The sequence below is a fragment of the Aegilops tauschii genome, chromosome 4 (assembly GCF_002575655.3).
Source record: "Aegilops tauschii subsp. strangulata cultivar AL8/78 chromosome 4, Aet v6.0, whole genome shotgun sequence".
NCBI lineage: Eukaryota > Viridiplantae > Streptophyta > Magnoliopsida > Poales > Poaceae > Aegilops > Aegilops tauschii.
In genome coordinates, this window is record NC_053038.3 from 393,881,816 (window position 1) to 393,903,750 (window position 21,935).

At 45.0% G+C, this 21,935-nt stretch overlaps 2 protein-coding genes and 1 pseudogene across 3 annotated transcripts; all 3 read left to right on the plus strand.

Moving 5' to 3' along the window:
* Window positions 1-9,774: 9,774 nt before the first annotated feature.
* Window positions 9,775-13,730, plus strand: LOC109752833 (26S proteasome non-ATPase regulatory subunit 4 homolog). Of its 2 annotated transcripts, none has more exons than XM_020311757.4 (10): window positions 9,775-9,912; window positions 10,010-10,123; window positions 10,231-10,336; window positions 10,578-10,692; window positions 10,777-10,986; window positions 11,078-11,369; window positions 11,944-12,073; window positions 12,605-12,702; window positions 12,807-12,875; window positions 13,408-13,730. In XM_020311757.4, the coding sequence occupies exons 1-10, from the start codon at window positions 9,901-9,903 to the stop codon at window positions 13,465-13,467; spliced, it is 1,206 nt and encodes a 401-aa protein (XP_020167346.1). In that variant the 5' UTR covers window positions 9,775-9,900; the 3' UTR covers window positions 13,468-13,730. The 2 variants fall into 2 exon arrangements, with proteins under 2 accessions (XP_020167346.1, XP_020167351.1); XM_020311762.4 differs by having other exon boundaries at window positions 13,411-13,730.
* Window positions 13,731-14,142: 412 nt separating this feature from the next.
* On the plus strand, window positions 14,143-16,161 carry LOC141021342 (uncharacterized; annotated as a pseudogene).
* LOC109752869 (uncharacterized) lies at window positions 16,160-17,514 on the plus strand. The gene is made up of 3 exons (XM_045227901.2): window positions 16,160-16,596; window positions 16,700-16,818; window positions 16,919-17,514. The coding sequence occupies exons 1-3, from the start codon at window positions 16,212-16,214 to the stop codon at window positions 17,336-17,338; spliced, it is 924 nt and encodes a 307-aa protein (XP_045083836.1). The 5' UTR covers window positions 16,160-16,211; the 3' UTR covers window positions 17,339-17,514.
* The last annotated feature ends 4,421 nt before the right edge of the window (window positions 17,515-21,935 follow it).

Sequence of the window (21,935 nt, forward strand, 5' to 3'; positions counted from 1 at the left end):
CCTAGCATGTACAGACATGGCCTCGGAACACAAGCAAAACACTTAGGTTGACTTGACGAGCCTAGCATGTACAGACATGGCCTCGGAACACAAGAGACCGAAAGGTCGAACATGAGTCGTATAGTAGATACGATCAACATGGAGATGTTCACCGATGATGACTAGTCCGTCTCACGTGATGATCGGACACGGCCTAGTCGATTCGGATCATGTATCACTTAGATGACTAGAGGGATGTCTATCTAAGTGGGAGTTCATTAAATAATCAGATGAACTTAATTATCATGAACATAGTCAAAAGGTCTTTGAAAATAATGTCGTAGCTTACGCTTTAGTTCTACTAAGGTATGTTCCTAGAGAAAATTTAGTTGAAAGTTGATAGTAGCAATTATGCGGACTGGGTCCGTAAACTGAGGATTGTCCTCATTGCTGCACAGAAGGCTTATGTCCTTAATGCACCGCTCGGTGTGCTGAACCTCGAGCGTCGTTTGTGGATGTTGCGAACATCTGACATACACGTTTTGATGACTACGTGATAGTTCAGTGCGTAATGTTGAACGGTTTAAAATTGTGGCACCAAAGACGGTTTTGAAATGTCGCAGAACATATGAGATGTTCCAAAGACTGAAATTGGGATTTCAGACTAGTACCCACGTCAAGAGGTATGAGACCTCTGACAAGTTTCTTAAGCCTGCAAACTAAGGGAGAAAAGCTCAATCATTGAGCATGTGCTCAGATTGTCTGAGTACTACAATCACTTGAATCTAGTGGGAGTTAATCTTCCAGATGAGATAGTGATGGTTCTCCATAGTCACTGCCACCAAGCTATTAGAGCTTCGTGATGAACTATAACATATCAGGGATAGACATGATGATCCTTGAGCAACTCGCGATGTTTGACACCGCGAAAGTAGAAATCAAGTAGGAGCATCAATTATTGATGGTTAGTAAAACCACTAGTTTCTATAAGGGCAAGGGCAAGAAGGGATACTTCATGAAACGGCAAATCAGTTGCTGCTCTAGTGAAGAAACCCAAGGTTGAACCCAAACCCGAGACTAAGTGCTTCTGAAATGAGGGGAACGGTCACTGAAGCAGAACTACCCTAGATACTTCATAGATGAGAAGGCTGGCAAGGTCGACAGAAGTATATTGGATATACATTATATTAATGTGCACTTTACTAGTACTCCTAGTAGCACCAGGGTATTAGATACCAGTTCGGTTGCTAAGTGTTAGTAACTCGAAATAAAAGCTGCGGAATAAACGGAGACTAGCTAAAGGTGAGATGACGATATGTGTTTCCAAGGTTGATGTGATCAAGCATCGCATGCTCCCTCTACCATCGAGATTGGGGTTAAACCTGAATAATTGTTATTTGGTGTTTGCGTTAAGCATAGACATGATTGGATTATGTTTATCGCAATACGGTTATTCATTAAAGGAGAATAATGGTTACTCTGTCTATTTGAATAATACCTTCAATGGTCTTGCACCTAAAATGAATGGTTTATTGAATCTCGATCGTAGTGATACACATGTTCATGCCAAAAGATATAAGATAGTAATGATAGTACCACATACTTGTGGCACTGCCACTTGAGTCATATTGGTATAAAACGCATGAAGAAGCTCCATGTTGATGGATCTTTGGACTCACTCGTTTTTGAAAAGATTGAGACATGCGAACCATGTCTATTAGTATATATGCATGAAGAAAGTCCATACAGATGGATCATTTGGACTCATTTGATTTTGAATCACTTGAGACATGCAAATCATACCACATGAGCAAGATGACTGAAAGGCCTCGTTTTCAGTAAGATGGAACAAGAGAGCAACTTGTTGGAAGTAATACATTTGATGTGTGCAGTCCAATGAGTGCTGAGGCACGCAGTGGATATCGTTATGTTCTTACTTCACAGATGATTTGAGTAGATGCTGAGAATATTTACTTGATGAAACACAAGTCTGAATTATTGAAAGGTTCAAGTAATTTCAGAGTGAAGTTGAAGATCGTCGTGACAAGAGGATAAAATGTCTCTGATACGATCATAGAGATGAATATCTGAGTTACGAGTTTGGCACACAATTAAGAAATTGTGGAAATTGTTTCACGACTAATACCGCCTGGAACACCATATTGTGATGGTGTGTCCGAACATCATAACTGCACCCTATTGGATATGGTGCATACCATGATGTCTCTTATCGAATTACAACTATCGTTTATGGGTTAGGCATTAGAGACAACCGCATTCACTTTAAATAGGGCACCACGCAATTCCGTTGAGACGACACCGTGTGAACTATGGTTTAAAGAAACCTAAGCTGTCGTCTCTTAAAAGTTTGGGGCTGCGACGCTTATGTGGAAAAGTTTCAGGCTGATAAGCTCGAACCCAAAGCGGATAAATGCATCTTCATAGAATACCCAAAACAGTTGGGTATACCTCCTATTTCAGATCTGGAAGCAAAAGTGATTGTTTCTAGAAACGGGTCCTTTCTCGAGGAAAAGTTTCTCTCGAAAGAATTGAGTGGGAGGATGGTGGAGACTTGATGAGGTCATTGAACCGTCACTTCAACTAATGTGTAGCAGGGCACAGGAAGTTGTTCCTGTGGCACCTACACCAATTGAAGTGGAAGCTTATGATAGTGATCATGAAACTTCAGATCAAGTCACTACCAAACCTCATAGGACGACAAGGATGCATACTACTTCAGAGTGGTACGTAATCCTGTCTTGGAAGTCATGTTGCTAGACAACAATGAACCTACGAGCTATGGAGAAGCGATGGTGGGCCCGGATTCCGACGAATGGCTTGAGGCCATAAAATCCGAGAGGATCCATGTATGAAAACAAAGTATAGACTTTGAAAGAACTACTTGATGGTCGTAAGGCTGTTGGGTACAGATGGATTTTAAAGGGAAGACAGACAATGATGGTAAGTGTCACCATTAAGAAAGCTTGACTTGTCGTTAAGATGTTTTCCGGCAAGTTCAAGGAGTTGACTGTGATGAGACTTTCTCACTCATAGCGATGCTAAGAGTCTGTTAGAATTATATTAGCAGTTACTGCATTATTTATGAAATCTTGCAGATAGGATGTCAAAACATTGTTTCCTCGACGATTTCTTGAGGAAAGGTTGTATGTGACACAACCAGAAGGTTTTGTCAATCCTGAAAGATGCTAACAAGTATGCAAAGCTCCAGCAATCCTTCTAAGGATTGGAGTAAGCATCTCGGAGTTGGAATGAACGCTTTGATGAGATGATCAAAGATTTTGGGTTTATACAAGGTTCATGAGAAACTTGTATTTCCAAAGAAGTGAGTGGGAGCACTATAGAATTTTTGATGAGTATATGTTGTTAACATATTGTTGATCAGAAATGATGTAGAATTTCTGGAAAGCATCCAGGGTTATTTGAAAAGTGTTTTTTAATGGAAAACCTGGATTAAGCTACTTGAACATTGAGCATCAAGATCTATAAGGATAGATCAAAAACGCTTAATAGTACTTTCAAATGAATACATACCGTGACAATATTTTGAAGGAGTTCAAAATAGATCAGCAAAGAAGGAGTTCTTGGCTGTGTTACAAGGTGTGAGTATTGAGTAAGACTCAAGACCTGACCACGACAGAAGAGAGAGAAAGGACGAAGGTCGTCCCCTATGCTTTAGACGTAGGCTCTACAGTATGCTATGCTGTGTACCGCACCTGAAGTGTGCCTTGCCATGAGTTAGTCAAGGGGTACAATAGTGATCCGGGAATGGATCACATGACAGCGGTCGGACTTATCCTTAGTATCTAGTGGACTAAGGAATTTTCTCGATATTATGGAGGTGGTAAAACAGTTCGTCGTAAAGGGTTACGTCGATGCAAACTTCGACACTAATCCGGATGACTCTGAGTAGTAAACCGGATTCGTATAGTAGAGTAGTTATTTGGAATAGCTCCAAGTAGCGCGTGGTAGCTACATCTACAAGATGACATAGAGGTTTGTAAAGCACACACGGATCTGAATGTTGCAGACCCGTTGACTAAAACCTCTCTCGTAAGCATAACATGATCAAACCCTAGAACTCATTGAGTGTTAATCACATGGTGATGTGGACTAGATTATTGACTCTAGTGAACTTTGAGTGTTAATCACATGGTGATGTGAACTAGATTATTGACTCTAGTGCAAGTGGGAGACTGTTGGAAATATGCCCTAGAGGCAATAATAAAATGGTTATTATTGTATTTCCTTGTTCATGATAATTGTCTGTTGTTCATGCTATAATTGTATTAACTGGAAACCGTAATACATGTGTGAATACATAGACCACAAAATGTCCCTAGTAAGCCTCTAGTTGACTAGCTCGTTGATCAATAGATGTTTATGGTTTCCTGACCATGGACATTGGATGTCATTGATAACGGGATCACATCATTAGGAGAATGATGTGATGGACAAGACCCAATCCTAAGCATAGCACAAGATCGTGTAGTTCGTTTGCTAGAGCTTTTCTAATGTCAAGTATCATTTCCTTAGACCATGAGATTGTGCAAATCCCGGATACCGTAGGAATGCTTTGGGTGTACCAAACGTCACAACGTAACTGGGTGGCTATAAAGGTGCACTACAGGTATCTCCGAAAGTGTCTGTTGGGTTGGCACGAATCGAGACTGGGATTTGTCACTCCGTATGACGGAGAGGTATCTCTAGGCCCACTCGGTAATGCATCATCATAATGAGCTCAATGTGACCAAGTGTTTGGTCACGGGATCATGCATTACGGTACGAGTAAAGTGACTTGCCGGTAACGAGATTGAACAAGGTATTGGGATACCGACGATCGAATCTCGGGCAAGTAACGTACCGATTGACAAAGGGAAAATGTATACGGGATTGATTGAATCCTCGACATCGTGGTTCATCCGATGAGATCATCGTGGAACATGTGGGAGCCAACATGGGTATCCAGATCCCGCTGTTGGTTATTGATCGGAGAGTCGTCTCGGTCATGTCTGCATGTCTCCCGAACCCGTAGGGTCTACACACTTAAGGTTCGGTGACGCTAGGGTTGTAGAGATATTAGTATGCGGAAATCCGAAAGTCGTTCAGAGTCCCGGATGAGATCCTGGACGTCACGAGGAGTTCCGGAATGATCCGGAGGTAAAGATTTATATATGGGAAGTCCTATTTTGGCCACCGGAAAATGTTCGGGATTTTTCGGTATTGTACCGGGAAGGTTCTAGAAGGTTCCGAAGTGGGGCCCACCTGCATGGGGGGACCCACATGAACGTGGGTAGTGGGGGCAAGGCCCCACACCCCTGGTAAAGGCGCACCAAGATCCCACCTTAGAAGGAATAAGATCATATCCCGAAGGGATAAGATCAAGATCCCTAAAAGGGGGGGATAACAATCGGTGGGGAAGGGAAATGATGGGATTTCTTTCCCCCACCTTTGCCAACGCCCCAATGGACTTGGAGGGCAAGAAACCAGCCCCTCCACCCCTATATATAGTGGGGAGGCGCATGGGAGCAGCACCCCAAGCCCTGGCGCCTCCCTCCCTCCCGTGACACCTCTTCCTCCCCGCTTGCGCTTGGCGAAGCCCTGCCGGGATCCCGCTACTTCCACCGCCACGCCGTCGTGCTGCTGGATCTCCATCAACTTCTCCTCCCCCCTTGCTGGATCAAGAAGGAGGAGTCGTCCCCGCTCCGTACGTGTGTTGAACGCGGAGGTGCCGGCCGTTCGGCGCTAGGATCATCGGTGATTTGGATCACGACGAGTACGACTCCATCAACCTCGTTCTCTTGAATGCTTCCGCGCGCGATCTACAAGGGTATGTAGATGCACTCCCCTCTCTCTCGTTGCTAGATGACTCCATAGATTGATCTTGGTGATACGTAGAAAATTTTAAATTTCTGCTACGATCCCCAATAGATGAAGCCACTTCAAAGAAAAAGGTACTGAAAAAGGAGTATGGCACAGCTGCTGCAACTAAGCCAGGAATGAAAACAGAGATGCCAGCAAGAAGACAACCCAGGTCAAAGCCAAGAAAAGTTGCCACAGGTGAAACCATGAAGTTCACCATTGAATCTGAAGAAGCAGCAGCTGGTGAGGATAAGAAGAAGAAAAGGGCAAGAACTACTACTGCCAAAGTTCTTGGCAAGCCCTCAATGAGGAGAGATTCTAAAGATGAAGAAGAACAGGAGGAAGCAGAGGAGAAGAAGGGCAAGTCTACTACAGATGCTTTTGCTAGAGTGCCAAGAGGACAAAGATCTGCTGAAGTACCTTTGACAGATCCTCGAGCTACAGCCTCAGCACCAGCAGCTACAGCTCTAGTTCCACATCCCGTGGCTACTCCACCAGCTCCAGCTACTTCATCTGAAGCCTTCATTCTTGGAGTTCTCTCTACACAGCCTCCTGAAGACCAAGCCTGAGAGACGTCTAGCACTATGCATTTTTAGAACTTTTTGGTAACTTGTTGCCAAAGGGGGAGAAAAATGTATAGATCATAGTCTTCGAGAGAGAGAGTGTTGGTTTTTTTTATCTCTCTTGCTTATTTGGTTTGAAACTTTATTTGTGTGCTTGTGTGATATACTTTACGTCCTTTTGTGAGATACTTGTTGATCATGTGTTTGATCATATGCTATCCTTAATGCTTGTTGAATGATACTATCTTTCATATCCTCTCATGATCATTCACTTTGCTTGGTGATGAGTGCATGTTTTTAATTTCTATCATTTTGAGTGCTCCACCAAGATGTATGTGACATGGAAGAGTAACCCATGATCCTAATCGATTGTGCATTTGCATTCAAAAGCAAATTTTAAATAATGCACAAATTTAGGGGGAGCTCTTGCTTATCACATACTTCTCAAAGCGACGATGTTTTTCAATCTTATTTATCATTTGTCAAAGCTTTGATCTATATGTTGTCATCAATTGCCAAAAAGGGGGAGACTGAAAGTGCAACTATCCCTGGGTGGTTTTGGTAATTCCTAACAACATATAGCTCATTGAGCTAATGCTATTTCAAGATAAATATTTCAGGAAAGCTCAATGATTGGCATGGCATGGATTAGAAAGTGGACCCTTCAAAATGCTAAGGACAAAAGATTGGCTCAAGCTCAAAGCACAAGACTCTACATTTTCTACTTTAGTGATCCAAGATCACATTGAGTCTATAGGAAAAGCCAATACTATTAAGAGGGGATGAGGTGTTGCTTAATGAGGTTCTTGCTCAAAATGCTTAGTGATATGCTCCAAAAACCCTCCACTCTTTCTCATATCCACATATGTCCCAAACCAAAAAGTCCAACTCGGCCCCACCGAAATTTCATATCCGGCACCACCGAGTTCAGTTGACATAGCCACTGCCTGAAACCCTAGTCTTTTCGGTCTCACCGATAGGGATCTCGGTCTCACCGAGATGGGATTGTAATCACTCTGTTTCCCTTCGTAACGTTTCGGTCAAACCGAGATGAGCGATCGGTCCCACCGAGATTGCAATGCAAACTCTGTGTTTCCCTTTCGTAACGTTTCGGTCCAACTAAGATGAGTGAATCGGTCCCACCGAGTTTGCCTGACCAACTCTCTGTTAGTCTATTACCAAAGTCGGTCTCACCGAGTTTGTGTAATCGGTCTCACCGAGATTACGTTATGCCCTAACCCTAATGAAATCGGTCCCACCGAGTTGACATATCGGTCCCACCGAAATGCCTAACAGTCACATTATGAACCAAATCGGTCTGACCGAGTTCTCTGAATCGGTCCCACCGAGTTTGGCGATTTGTGTGTAACGGTTAGATTTTGTGTGGAGGCTATATATACCCCTCCACCCACTCTTCACTCGTGGAGAGAGCCATCAGAACATGCCTATACTTCCAACACATATTTTCTGAGAGAGAACCACCTACACTTGTGTTGAGGTCAAGATATCCCATTTCAACCACATAAATCTTGATCTCTAGCCTTCTCCAAGTTGTTTTCCACTCAAATCTTCTTTCCACCAAATCTAAATCCTGTGAGAGAGAGTTGAGTGTTGGGGAGACTATCATTTGAAGCACAAGAGCAAGGAGTTCATCATCAACACACCATTTGTTACTTCTTGGAGAGTGGTGTCTTCTAGATTGGCTAGGTGTCACTTGGGAGCCTCCGTCAAGATTGTGGAGTTGAACTAAAGAGTTTGTAAGGGCAAGGAGATCGCCTACTTCGTGAAGATCTACCCTAGTGAGGCAAGTCCTTCGTGGGCGACGACCATGGTGGGATAGACAAGGTTGCTTCTTCGTGGACCCTTCGTGGGTGGAGCCCTCTGTGGACTCGCGCAACCGTTACCCTTCGTGGGTTGAAGTCTCCATCAACGTGGATGTACGATAGCACCACCTATCGGAACCACGGATAAAAAATCTCCGTGTCAACATTGCATTTGCTCCCTCAAACTCCTCCCTTTACCTTCATATGCAATTGTTTAACATTCCGCTGCTATACTCTTAGAATTGCATGTGTAGGTTGATTGCTTGACTTGTGCTAAGTTGCTAAAATCTGCCAAGAACTAAAATTGGGAAAAGGCTAGATTCTTATTTGGTCAAGTAGTCTAATCACCCCCCTCTAGACATACTTTCGATCCTGCAGTTTTCATTTAGTGCAACACGGGCGGACGAATGGGAGGCGAACGAAACGGACAACGTATGAAATGAACCATTAAAATCGCAGACTCCCCCTCTAGGAGTAGAGACAAGATTTGGAGCAAAATTTAGCATATGAGGTTAAACTTTGTACGACGATGCGGCTAGAAACCGTTTTCGTCACGAGTCCAGCGTTTCCTAGAGCCCAAAATATTCCAAAACATTACCGGGCACGACCACATATTTGCTTCACTGGAAGTGAAAGCGATCGATGATGATGATGATGATAGGATGCACGTCAAGTGCCCAGACGTCGCCGCCTCTAAAAAATAGCCTAGGTCCTCTGCCTCCTGCCGGCGGTCTGCCTCATCTTCGGTGGCCCTAGGGCCATGGTGGTTGGGTGGATCACTGTCCTTGCTAGTGGGAGGGCTCCGTTTTTAGATGTTTTTTTAAGTTTTGTTAGGGTTTGTGTCCAAGAAGGCGAGACATCAGCGACTCCCTAAAGATGAATAATGTTCTCCCCGTCGAGTGCCCGTCCCGGTGGTGCATCTAGCATCGTCGGAGGGCGCATGGGGTGTGTCTCCGGCAGACCTCGCGGGATTCAGTCGGTGCTTGTCTTTGGTGGATTTACTCGGATTTTTTGTTCGTCTACGTTCGTGTGTCTTCGGATTGGATCCTTCTGATCTACGCGTCTTTGTCATCTGCGGCGGTTGCTGTTCTGGTGCACTGCTCCTATGGAGCCCCACCACGACGACCTCCCGACTGTCTTCTATAACAAGTTTTGCCCGGCTCTAGCGAGGGAGGGACGATGACGGCGGCGCGCCTTCGGCCCGTTTCAGTGCTTTTAGTCGTCGCTAGGTGGTCTACAGATCTAGATGTAATTTTTATTATTTTTAGTGTTCCATGATTGAAGATGATAGATTGGATTTTTTAAAAAGAAGTCGTACAATAGGACCACTGGACTAGGGCAAAAGTCTTTTTTTTAAACACCCGGGCAAAAGTTAGGACGGTACTGGCAAACAAAACCGAGACTACACCCATCGATTTATGTGATTTGTTTTATGGGCCCTGGAATAAGGCCCAACAGGTCAGAAAACAGTCCGGTTCCACCGCGGGCCGGACCGACGCGCACAGAGCCTCGAATAGGTGTCCTACTCGGAAAGTAATCCACGTCCACGAAGGCGACACCGCAAATAAGAACTCCATCCCTCTCCTCCCCCTGGATCAACTTGTTCCCCAACCCGAACCCAACCCTCGACCGCAGCGACCCACAGCGGCGCAACCATGGTGCTCGAGGTCAGTACCGCCCGCCGGCCCTCCCAGATCGCCTCCGCCAAGCTCCGATTCCTAGCGATTTCTCACCGTTTGTTTGGTTTCCCCCCTCCTTCTGCAGTCGACGATGATCTGCATAGACAACTCGGAGTGGATGCGGAACGGCGACTACTCGCCGTCCCGCTTCCAGGCGCAGGCCGACGCCGTCAACCTCATCTGCGGCGCCAAGACCCAGGTACCGCGCCCCCTCCGACCCGATCCATCGATCGGCTCCCGTCTCGCTGTGTGTGGGCTAGGGTTTTGGGTTCCGGATCTGACTCGTTTGTCGGTGTCCTCTTGCAGTCGAACCCGGAGAATACGGTGGGCGTCATGACGATGGCCGGCAAGGGCGTGCGCGTGCTTGTCACTCCCACCAGCGACCTCGGCAAGATCCTCGCCTGTATGCACGGTAAGCTCCCGTCAGTACCCTAATTTCCGGCGTTACCTAGTGCCTTATGCCTCGTACCGGCGCAGAAGTATAGGATTTCAATGCAACTGTCTAAGCTCGTCGGGCTTGGATAGGATGAATGGTGTAGCCTTTTGGATGGCGTTTGGTGGCAGTACTGCCCTTAGTAGGCCTTTGTTTCACAAAATATGCTAGTAAATTGGGAATTGTAGTTCCAATTGATATCCAACAATTCAATGCACAGGGCTGGAAGTTGGAGCTGAAGCAAACTTGGCCGCAGCTATTCAGGTTGCTCAGCTGGCGCTAAAGCATCGCCAGAATAAGAGGCAACAGCAGAGAATTATTGTTTTCATTGGAAGGTATGTTGAGCAAATGAGCAAGATAACATCTATGGACCCTATTTTTTCTGAATTATAGCTAATTTTGCTGTCCTCATATCTCAGCCCTGTGACATACGACAAGAAGGTTTTGGAGACAATAGGGAAGAAGCTGAAGAAGAATAATGTTGCCCTTGACGTTGTTGATTTTGGTGAAACTGATGATGAAAAGCCCGAGAAACTGGAAGCGCTGATCGCTGCTGTGAACAGCAGTGATAGCAGCCACATCGTCCATGTCCCTCCGGGTGATCATGCCCTTTCTGATGTTCTTATAAGGTAACTAACTTTGTTTCATATCCTTAGGGCTCTAGGTTGATATGATGATGTACTTTGGTTGACCGCCTTATAACACCTACCTGTTTCACAGCACTCCTATCTTTACTGGTGAAGAAGGTGGAAGTGGCTTTGCTGCTTCTGCAGCAGCTGCTGCAGCCACCGGAGCTACTGGATATGATTTTGGCGTGGACCCAAATGTGGATCCAGAGTTGGCACTTGCCCTACGGTTGTCTATGGAGGAAGAACGAGCTAGGCAAGAAGCTATCGCGAAGAAGGCTGCAGAAGACAACAAGGATCAGGCCTCAAGCTCTACTGATGCTATTATGGCTGAAGCAGAACTTACCTTAAATGCTCCTGCTGATGTTGACGCAGATCTACTGAAGGTATTTTCATCGTCCAATGCCTAATTCCAAGTTGGGAGTTTTCTGACCTTGAATACTATATCATAATAAACTAGATCTGTTTTAGCTTCACCATGCTTATGGACTGCCTAGTACAATATTTTATCTGCTAATAATGGTGCTTCTGTATTTCCTGCTGATGCTTATGTACTAACTTTATACTAAAGTTAATACAAAGTTGAGTCATCTATTTTGGAACGGAGGGAGTATAACACTATTGCGAAACTTTTTGTAGGGAAGCAAAAGAGTTTACTTGGTGTTTGTTTGTCATTGCACTCATAATCGTAAACACATGTCCAAGTTTTGATTACACATCCCTGTAACAATATGCTTTGAGAATGAAGTATCGTTGATGCAACTTCTTACCTAGTTCTTTCTTGGTTTGTAACTACTATATAACTATGTTACAACTGTTAATCGCCCCAAAACAAAATGTAGCAATCATTTGGTTTGCTGATGAATCTGGGTGGCATCTATGGATGTGTTTCAGCTATATCTTATTCTATCGATGTTTATTTTAGTAGTGATATCAGATTGCTAATATTGTAACCCACAGGATGATGATGATGCTCAGCTACTACAGCAAGCACTCGCTATGTCAATGGATGAGGGTGCTTCAGGAGCTGCAGCCGTGGCTGATGCTGCTATGGCAGAAGCTGCTGCAGATGACCAGGATTTGGCATTGGGTAGGTCCTTCTATTTCTTATGCCAATTTTGATTATTAAATTGGAAGTTTATTTCATCAGATTTAGGAGAAGACAAATTACCAATCTCTAGTTTCGAGACATCAGCTTGTGCAATTTCACTGAAACTCATTGACAACACCCTCTGCCTGGCTATTTGTTTGTTTGATGATCATCAACCAAACTGTACCGAAAAGTTGCACCTGCACTGAAAGAAAAGAAAAGAACAATTCTTTTGTGAAGAAACCTTGAGGATTAGCATTAACTAACCTTAACAGTAGGTGTTCACATAAAATATCAGCAAATATCCAGAAGATAAATTTCAGAGATTCTCGGTTGTCTTATATCATCTTTTAAAAATGTGCACATACTTCAGGTTGAATTTCTCCTGTCTCTTATCTACATATGTATAAATTATGTATAATTATGTCTTTTTCTTAGTTGTTATATGATGCAGACTTGCAGAACTTCTGTCTTAGCCTCAGATCAAAATGTTTACATGTTCTGATGCATAATTTTCTATGCTGTATGCAGCTCTTCAAATGTCTGTCCAGGATGCAGAGGCGGCTGGTCAATCTGATATGAGCAAAGTGTTTGAAGACAGATCATTTGTGACATCCATCCTTAATTCGGTAAGCCTTCTCATAGAAGTTAAAACTTAAAACCAGTGTCATGTAAACATTAATTTAGCAGTTTCAGTTGCTTATAATTGGTTCCCCATCGCCTCTTATTTCAGCTTCCTGGTGTTGACCCCAATGACCCATCTGTGAAAGATCTACTGGCATCTTTGCATGGCCAAGGAGAGGTAAAGAGCTTTACCTCTCTCCTATCCTTAAGAGTTCCCCTTTTGTTCTTCTAGTCCAGTGATGGCATGCTGTAACACAGTAACAGTGTTCTTGTCCTTTTTAACATCTCTTTTTACCTTTTATAAGGCTGTAAGGTTCTACACTTAGCATCAGAGTTTTGAGTCCTAGAGTTGTACCCTCGTTATTTGGTTCATGACATCTTTCATTTTGTATGCTCAAAGGATCTAGTTCTTATGGTGACTGGCAAACAAAACTATCTCCAAAATTCAATAAATAAGTAACAGTTTGTATCATGTCATCTTCAGACAAGGGAAATGCTGAACTTGTTAAAGAGTACAGCTATAGTCATGTCCATAAAAATGGTATTACCGCAATATTTATTAAGCAGCTTATAGTAGTAAAATGTTAGTTGATAGATTTATTATAAGCAATGTGATTTATGTAGCAATCATGAGTTCTTTCCAATGCATCTACATCTTTTATTGTTCTCTGCACAATCTTTACCAAGTCTGACTAACATTTGCCTGGCAGCAGGAGGAGAAGAAAGATACGGAGGACAAGCCAGACAAGCCTGAAGATGGGAAGAACTGAAGTCAATGAACTTCTATTTTCTCAACTTGCAGGCGCATGAAGAAGTGAAGAAGATTGCCTGCATTAGCTGCTTTTACACTCGGGCTATATGAATTTACTTAATCCTCTTGTAACTGCGTTGATGATAACTCGAATGCCGAGAGAACTTGTATTATGTCTGCTCTCACGAACGCTCCTCCATGTTTGTCTCAAGGGATTACCTGTTGCAAATTCATTTGTACACTTTGTCTGTTGAATGTAACTTAACACATTGACAGCGCGGAGCTAGCACCTAGCATCGGTGAAGTAGGGCATTGTTGTATCTGCCCCAATGGTCCCGGTTAGTAGCGTGGGACATGCTAGCTTAGAGCATCTACAACCCAGTGTCTTGTATGTCCGTGTCCAATCTCTCGTCTGCAAACCCCAAGGAAAAAAATAGCGTGCTATAGCGGCGCTAATAGCGCGCTATAGTGTTTCTGGAAACTAAACGCTACGCTATACGCTATGCAGGTTTAACTCGCTACGGCGCTATTCATGCTAAATGCGATTGCGCGCTATAGCGTGTATCGGCGCTATTTTTTTGACGGCGTTTTTTTCCAGATGAATTTTTCATCAGCCCACTATACTTTTGGCCTTTTTGGCCCAGTAACCAAGCATATCTTGTCCTCCAGCCGAGCGAACCCTAACCAACCTATCGAGCGAGCCCTTCCCAAATCGAACGAGGCGACGGTGGCAGCGGCGGCCGCCGGTGCTTCGCCTGTCTCCTCCAGCCACGGCCGGTCGCCTCTTGCCGCCTCCTCGGGTCGCCGCATCGCCTCCTCGGGTCGCCGTCGCCTCCTCGGGTCTTCATCGCCTCCTCTAATCCTCTTGCTCGGGTCGCTGTCGCCTCCTCTTGCTCCAACTCGATGTCGGCGTCAGCTTCAGTGGCGGCGAACCAGCAGCCAGGTAAGAGTTGCTTCAATTCATAAATCTTAAATTCTTAATTAGTCAATCTTGATTCTTGATGAACACCGATCCGAAAATAGTCAATCCTAAATTCGTAATTAGTCAATCTTAAATTGTCCATGACTTGTGTAGTTGTGTCTACTATCTAGTACTCTACTTTCTAATTAAATCATCTCCATGTTAACTTTGTTAGTAGTAAGCTAGTAAGTACTTGCTGATTGCTCTCAGTCTCAGTGCTTGTAGTTAGTACAACCAAAGTTAGTACTTTCCAGATTTGGTACTAGTAAATGTAAATAAATACTTTGCTGCAATCATATGTTCCTTACTTGCAAGCCAGTTAAAATTTCTGAAATACTTTGTTGTATTCATGAATGTAGGAGGTGTTGTGTCAAGCACAGCATCAACAGCTACACAGGGAGAAGGAGCACAGGTTGTTCCTAGATCAAAAGATCCAGCATGGAAATATTGCACATGTCCAGACATCAGCAAGAAGAACTGTCTAAAATGCATATTCTGCGGTCATTTGTCCAGCAATGGCACTAGTCGAATCAAATTGCACCTTGCATGCATTCCTAAGTCTGGTGTGGATCATTGTGAGAAAGTGCCAGCTGATGTCAAAGAGGAGATCCTTCAGTACTTGACAAAGAAGGGTGACAAAAAGGCAGCCAAGCTTATGGAGCAGAAGAGACGCAGAAATGGAGTTGACTTGAGCCACTCGGAGGGGGAAGAACAAGCTACAAGTGATGAAGATGGCCTAAACCATTCTGCACTTGTGCTTCAGCCATCGAGATCAACAAGAAATAAATCTAAATCTTCAAGTGGCCCTATGGACAAATACTGTGAATTAACTCCCGAAGAGCTTGTTGCCGCAAGGAAGAGGAAACGTGGTGCTGACACGATCCAGGGGAAGCTGACAACTGAGAAGAGAGAACAAAAAAGGGCTCGTGCTTGTGAGTACATCTGCCAGTGGTTCTATGAAGCTTGCATTCCATTCAACGCAGTCACACTTCCCAGCTTTGACCTCATGCTTCAGTCAATTGGACAGTATGGTGAGGACTTGGACGGTCCTACTCCTTATGAAATGGGTGGCCCAATATTGTATAAGAGGAGGAAAAGAGTTCAGGAGTCCTTCAATGCACACAGGAAGACTTGGGAGCTTACTGGATGTACAATCATGACAGATGCATGGACTGACATAAGAGGAAGAGGGGTAATGAATCTTGTAGTTCATAGTGCTCATGGTGTGGTGTTTCTTAATTCTGTGGATTGTTTAGCCGTGAAGAAAGATGGGAAGTACATCTTTGAGCTTGTTGATAGATGCATAGAAGAGGTTGGTGAGAAGCATGTAGTTCAAGTTGTGACTGATAATGCAAGTGTTAATCAAGCGGCATCAACCTTGTTGAAAGCAAAGCACCCCAACATATTTTGGAATGGTTGTGCTGCCCATTCTATTGATCTGATGTTAGAGGATATTGGCAAAGCTTAAAACAGTGGACTCTACTATTACACAAACTAGAGCTGTCACTGTTTTCCTTTATGCACACACTAGAGTTTTGTCTCTAATGAGGGAATTCCTTGGGAAAGATCTGGTGAGGTCTGGCATTACAAGGTTTGCTACAGCTTACTTGAACTTGAAAAGCATGCTGGACAACAAGAAAGAACTGCAGAAGCTATTCAGATCAGATCATATGGATGAAATGGGTTACTTAAAAAAGGTGAAAGGACGTGATTCAAACCGAAGTGTGCGCTCTGAAAATTTTTAGACGGGAGTAGAACGTGCTGTCAACTTCTTTGAGCCTTTGGCTAATTTGCTGCGGCGAATGGACAGCGATGTACCAGCTATGGGTTTCATATATGGCGCTTTTTTGGATGCAAAGAAGGAGATTGCAACTAGATTTGACAATGAGGAGGCTAGTATCCAGGAAGTGCTACACATTATTGATAAGAGATGGGACAACAAATTGAAGGGGCCCCTACATAGGGCTGGATACTTCTTAAACCCATACTACTACTATGAAAACAAGCTGGAGATTGAGTTGGATGGAACATTTAAAGATGGCCTTGTTGCTTGCATGGAGAAGATGGTTAGAGATGGTAAGAAGGAAGATATAATGACAGCTGAGTGTCAGGCATATCAAAATGAAGAGGGGTCGTTTGGAAGGGACAGTGCTAAAAGGCAGCGGAGAAACAAGAACTTTGATCCAGGTAAAGAACTAAATATTTACATTGTTGAAATAAAATGTGTAGGCTGCAATGCGAATTAGATGTTGCAGCTTTGTTAGCTGTTATTTGTTACTTGTTGATGCAGCTGAATGGTGGTCCAATCATGGATCAAGTGCACCAAATCTCAGGGTACTGGCTATGCGGATTTTGAGCTTGACATGCAGCTCATCAGCTTGTGAGAGAAACTTCAGTGTTTTTCAGCAGGTAAGAATGTAGTACAAAGTACAAACTGTCAACATATCCTTTATATGCATATATGTTTCTTTTTCTTACTGATGTTTGTTTACTTGCAATGTACAATCAGGTTCAAGGCAGCAAAAGGCGCAACAGGCTACTTCATGACAAAATGAGAGATCTTGTCTTCATCAAGGCCAACTCCCAACTTGAACAAAAGAGAATGAACAAAGATAGGGATCCACTTGTGGACAGAACACATGCAGATGTTGTGGAAGATGAAGATAACGAGTGGATCACAGGAATTGTGCCGGTTCCAGTTGTGGATACTGCAGATGAACCTGAAGAAGAACCAATACCACAACCGAGAGCAAGAGTTGCTGCATCAAAAAGAAATAAAGCTCGTCAGCCTAGGAAGAAGTTGCTCCCAGTTTTTCGTGATGATGAGCTGCAATCTGTGGGTTCTTCTTCTGATTCGGATGATGATGCCATGGCAGCAAGTTCATCTGATTCTGATCGAGCTTTTGCATCGTTGTTGGCTGGCTCCTAAAGTCCTAAGTCCTTATTTCTGCTATTCTGGACCTTGCTTGTTGGCTGTTTAATTTATCTGTCTACTTTGTTTGTCTGAAATCTGAATGTATGAACTCTGAACAGTGCTATATGCCTATATCTGGATCATGCTTTGTTATCTGAACAATGTTTTAGCCTTGGTTTTAGCTGCTGAAATCTGTCATTTGTGCTGATATATCTGTCATTTGTATGCTATATGCTGAAATCTGAATAATGTTTTGTGAAACGCTATTTTGCAAAATAGCGCGCTATTAGCACGCTATTTCGTTTATAGCGTTTTTTGAAGGCTGCGCTATTTCAAATAGCGCGCTATTTTTTTCCTTGGCAAACCCTCGAATTCCTCAAAAAGCTTGATTCTAGATTGAAATAATCAATATGTAAAATCGGAACAAGTAATTGAGGAGATTCGTGCCTGAATGTACACGTGCTCTAATCCTTTGAGCTCAGCTGTCCATTGGATCTCTTCCTGGATCAAGAAAACATATGCGGCACCGGTCTCCTCTTCTTTGGGGCAAGCCGGCGAGGGCATGGACGGCCCAGGGTTTGCTTCACCTGCCCTTTGTGTCTATGGCCCATGGGCTACAACACGGTGCAGTGCGACTCGGCCTCCGCATGCCTAGCACTCTCATGGCGGGCAAGACGGGCCTTGGACTCGGAGCCCGACATTGATGGGACAAGGACCCAACACATGGGTTTTGCTCGGCCGCTGTCGGTAGATTCGGCTTTGGAGCGAACACGCGCCTAGAGCCAGCCGGACGACTATCTCCTCCTCGTTGGTGCAGGGGACGGGGTCCTAGTCGACGGATCCGGAGTTGCCAAACTCAGACCCGTTGCCCACCATGTCAAAAATGATCAACGATCACCGGAGGAGCTGGGCGGAGTGGACTGGAAGTGGAATGAAATGGCAAATATGGCTAGGATTTGGTCAGGGGTACAAATATGGACATGATATATGTGGGGTCGAAGTGGGACGGTCTGACATGATGGACGCGTCCAGACGTTCCAAATCCATCCAATGTATGGGCTAGGTTTTAGAGGTGTCGGACAACCCAGACGTTTGGGTTGACTTCGGGGAATCCGATTAGGTGATTTTTTGATCGGACTGTTCTAAACTTTAAAAACTGTTTGAGGGGTTAGCTTGTAGATGCCCTTAGTAGACAGGTATATTTCTAGAGCATCCAGGGCCTATGATCAGGCAATATTCCGATGACTTCCCTCCTTTGTGGTTTAATATTAAAATTTAATAATACGAATTCAGTAGTATAATTTGTCATATTATAGGTGGTACTTTCTTTGTTTCAAAATAAATGTCTTAATTTTAGTATAATTTATACTTCTTCCGATCCATTACTTGTCGCGGCTTTAGCATATTTGCTTGTATAGTTCCACCGATTCATTGACGCGTCACATCGTCATTTCCAACACCAATCCATGCACGAACTGACGCGTCCGCGCCTAATTACAGCACTGCATTTGGACGCTAACCACACGAAGCCAACCGGTGCTTCTCCGGCCTTCCCGTCCTTTTGATTCCTGTTGGACAAGCCCCCAAAGCGCCCGCTAGCGACTCTCCGTAGGCAATCACCCTAGCGACTCTTCGGGGAAACGGAGACCCTCGTCGCGTTTCTCTTGTTCTTCTTCCTCTCCCACTGCAGACCGACGGCGAGACGACGACCCATCGCCCTCCGGCCCCTTTTCCAGCCAGCGGTGGCGGCGGTGGCGTCCTTTCCGTTCGTCGTCGTCGTCGGCGGCTCGCGCGTGCAGAACCGGCGGGCGTGTCCCCCACTCGCGCCCATGAAGATGAGATTTTTCCTGGCCCAGGTCGGACGATAAGCTGTCAGTGTTTGGCCGGGTCTCCTCGTCGGCGAGTGTCATTCTTGACGTTGATCCGATCCCCATCTTCATGCTCTCCCCGTCACCCGAGTCCTTCTGTCCAGATACTTTGTGCAGACGCAATACCGCATCCGTGTCGGTTTGTATTTGACCTGCGCATCGGGTGTCTCTGTCGTCCTTCTGTCACCGGGGGCCCTACCGCTGCACGTCTGCATTTTGTTAGGGGACGCGGCGTTCTGATCGCGTCCAGATAATAAGTGCGCGCTGTGGTTCAGTCGTTGACGCAACTAAATCATTAATTTATTATGCAATACAAAATCAATTGAATCGTGGGGACAAGTCAGAGGAGAAATTGAGAGAAGAAGAAAAGAATTACGTACAAGTAAAGTAATGCTACGAGATGATGGGAAATTCCTGGGTTAAATTGGTTTTGAATTTGAAAATCGTAACAGGCAAAAATGTGCGCTTATTTCAGTTTGAGAAACCATGATACTACAATCTTTTACCCGCGTGATCTGTGGTGATTCACAGATTCACGTTGGTCTAAAATCAACTGAAACAAAAATTGTACTTAAATCTGAAAATCGCAAGTAACAAAAATGTGCTACAGTACCGCGTTGGTCTTTGCCTTTCACTTATTTCTGTTTGGGAAACCATGATTCCATCTTTTACCCGTGTGATCTGTGGTGATTCACAGATTCACGTTGACCTAAAATTAACTGAAACTTTTTTTGAGAGTACGCCAAAAGCGTACCGTAGCTTTATAGAAGGGGAGAAATATATTTACAAGAGAAAATTAGTAGCTAGTCACGTGGTCACAAGTCGACCATGACACCGCCTCCACTCCACTCCCAATACACTCGTACTACTCGACTACGTGCGTCACTCCAATCGCTCCGGCCTTCTTCCGGTTATACAGTTCCTGAAAGATAGCCTCAGTCACGCCGAAAACATCTAACATGCCACTCCTACCAAAGACCCTAGCGTTTCTCTGCTTCCACAACAACCAACAGATTAACATTACAACCGTGTCAAAGCCTTTCCTGCTCCTCTTGACCATCCCCTTCCTCGCCTCGCACCACCAATCTGTGATCTGGGACTGTGACGTGGGGCATAGTGTTTGGTCCACTCTGATCCTGGTGAAGCAAAGATACCACACGTGCCTGGCGTACACGCACTATAGCAGGATGTGGTCCACCGTATCCTCGTCCTGGTCACAGAGGTAGCATGGGGATGTTTGGTCTTGTAAACCGTGCCTAGTTCTCCTGTCCGAAGTCCAAAGACGATATTGCACCGCGAGCCACATGAAGATTCGGCAGGATAGCGCGCCCAACATTTCAAGATGGCCGCGAAGGAGTGGAACCGTATCCCTCCCATACATAGCATCCTGTATGCCGAGGATGCTGAGTAGTCACCGAACTCGTTCCAGGCCCATAGCGGAGTGTCCTCTAACGGCGAGTCCAATTGCACATCCATAAGAAACTCCTAGAGCCGAATGAACTTGCAAGAGCGTCAGTGTCAAGGTCCCCAGTGATGTCGTTTGTCCAGGCGTGCATACAAAGCCCATCTCTGACAAGGCGTTTGTTTGCCACCTGCGTCCTGACTCTGGTCACCACCAAGGGCGCAATCTCAGCTACCGTACCTTCGTTGAGCCATCTGTCTCTCCAGAAAAGGGTGTGCCCTTCGTTTCCGACGCGCCATTGGACTAGACTCCCAAAAGCATGCACCACCTGCTTATCTGCGGTGAGATTTAGGCCCTGCCAAGGCCTAGACGGATCCGTCCTCCTAAGCCATTCCCATCTCAGAATCAGCACGATACTGTGCTTGTGGAGATCAATGAGGCCCAACCCTCCGAGCTGCTTGGGGCGACATACTCTTTTCCAAGATACCACACACTTGCCTCCATTTACAGCCTCCATTCCAGCCCAAAAAAAAGCGCGACAGCCCTTGTCAACTTGTTCCAGGGCCCACTTGGGCGCCTCAGCCACCATAAGGTGGTGCATTGGCCTAGCTCTCATGACTTGGTAACCAGGATGAGCCGTCCCGGCTTGGTGACTAGGCCGCGTTGCCAGTCGGGCATAATGTGAAGTGCAACGTCAACTATCGGCTGCCACTCATTCCACTTGAGTTGCTTGATGCCTAACTGTAGCCCAAGGTCTTTGCACGGAAAGGAGTCGATCTTCCATGTTAGAGCATTCCTAACCAGCTCCACACCCTCCTCCTCTGATCTTATCAGAATTGCCGCAGACTTGGCAAAACAATTTCAACCCCAAAGCCACTCCAAAGATACCAAGCAGGTCCTTCACCAGTTGCAGATCCAATCTGGTAGGCCTGATGTAGAGGACCACGTCGTCCGCATACAAGGAGAGTCTCTGCATCAGGTTACAGTCGGCGATAGGGCTGAGAATCCCATGATCATGCGCCTTGATGACAAGTGAGGTGAGAACATCCATAGCAATGATGAAAAGCAAGGGGGAGGCCGGATCCCCTTGCCGGAGCCCCTTGGCATGCATAAACTTTGCGCCAGCACATCCATTGACCATGACTCTCGAGCTAGCAGATATATGTTGGGGAACGTAGTAATTTCAAAAAATTTCCTACGCACACGCAAGATCATGGTGATGCATAGCAACGAGAGGGGAGAGTGTTGTCCACGTACCCTCGTAGACCGAAAGCGGAAACGTTAACACAACGCGGTTGATATAGTCGTACGTCTTCACGATCTGACCAATCAAGTACCGAAC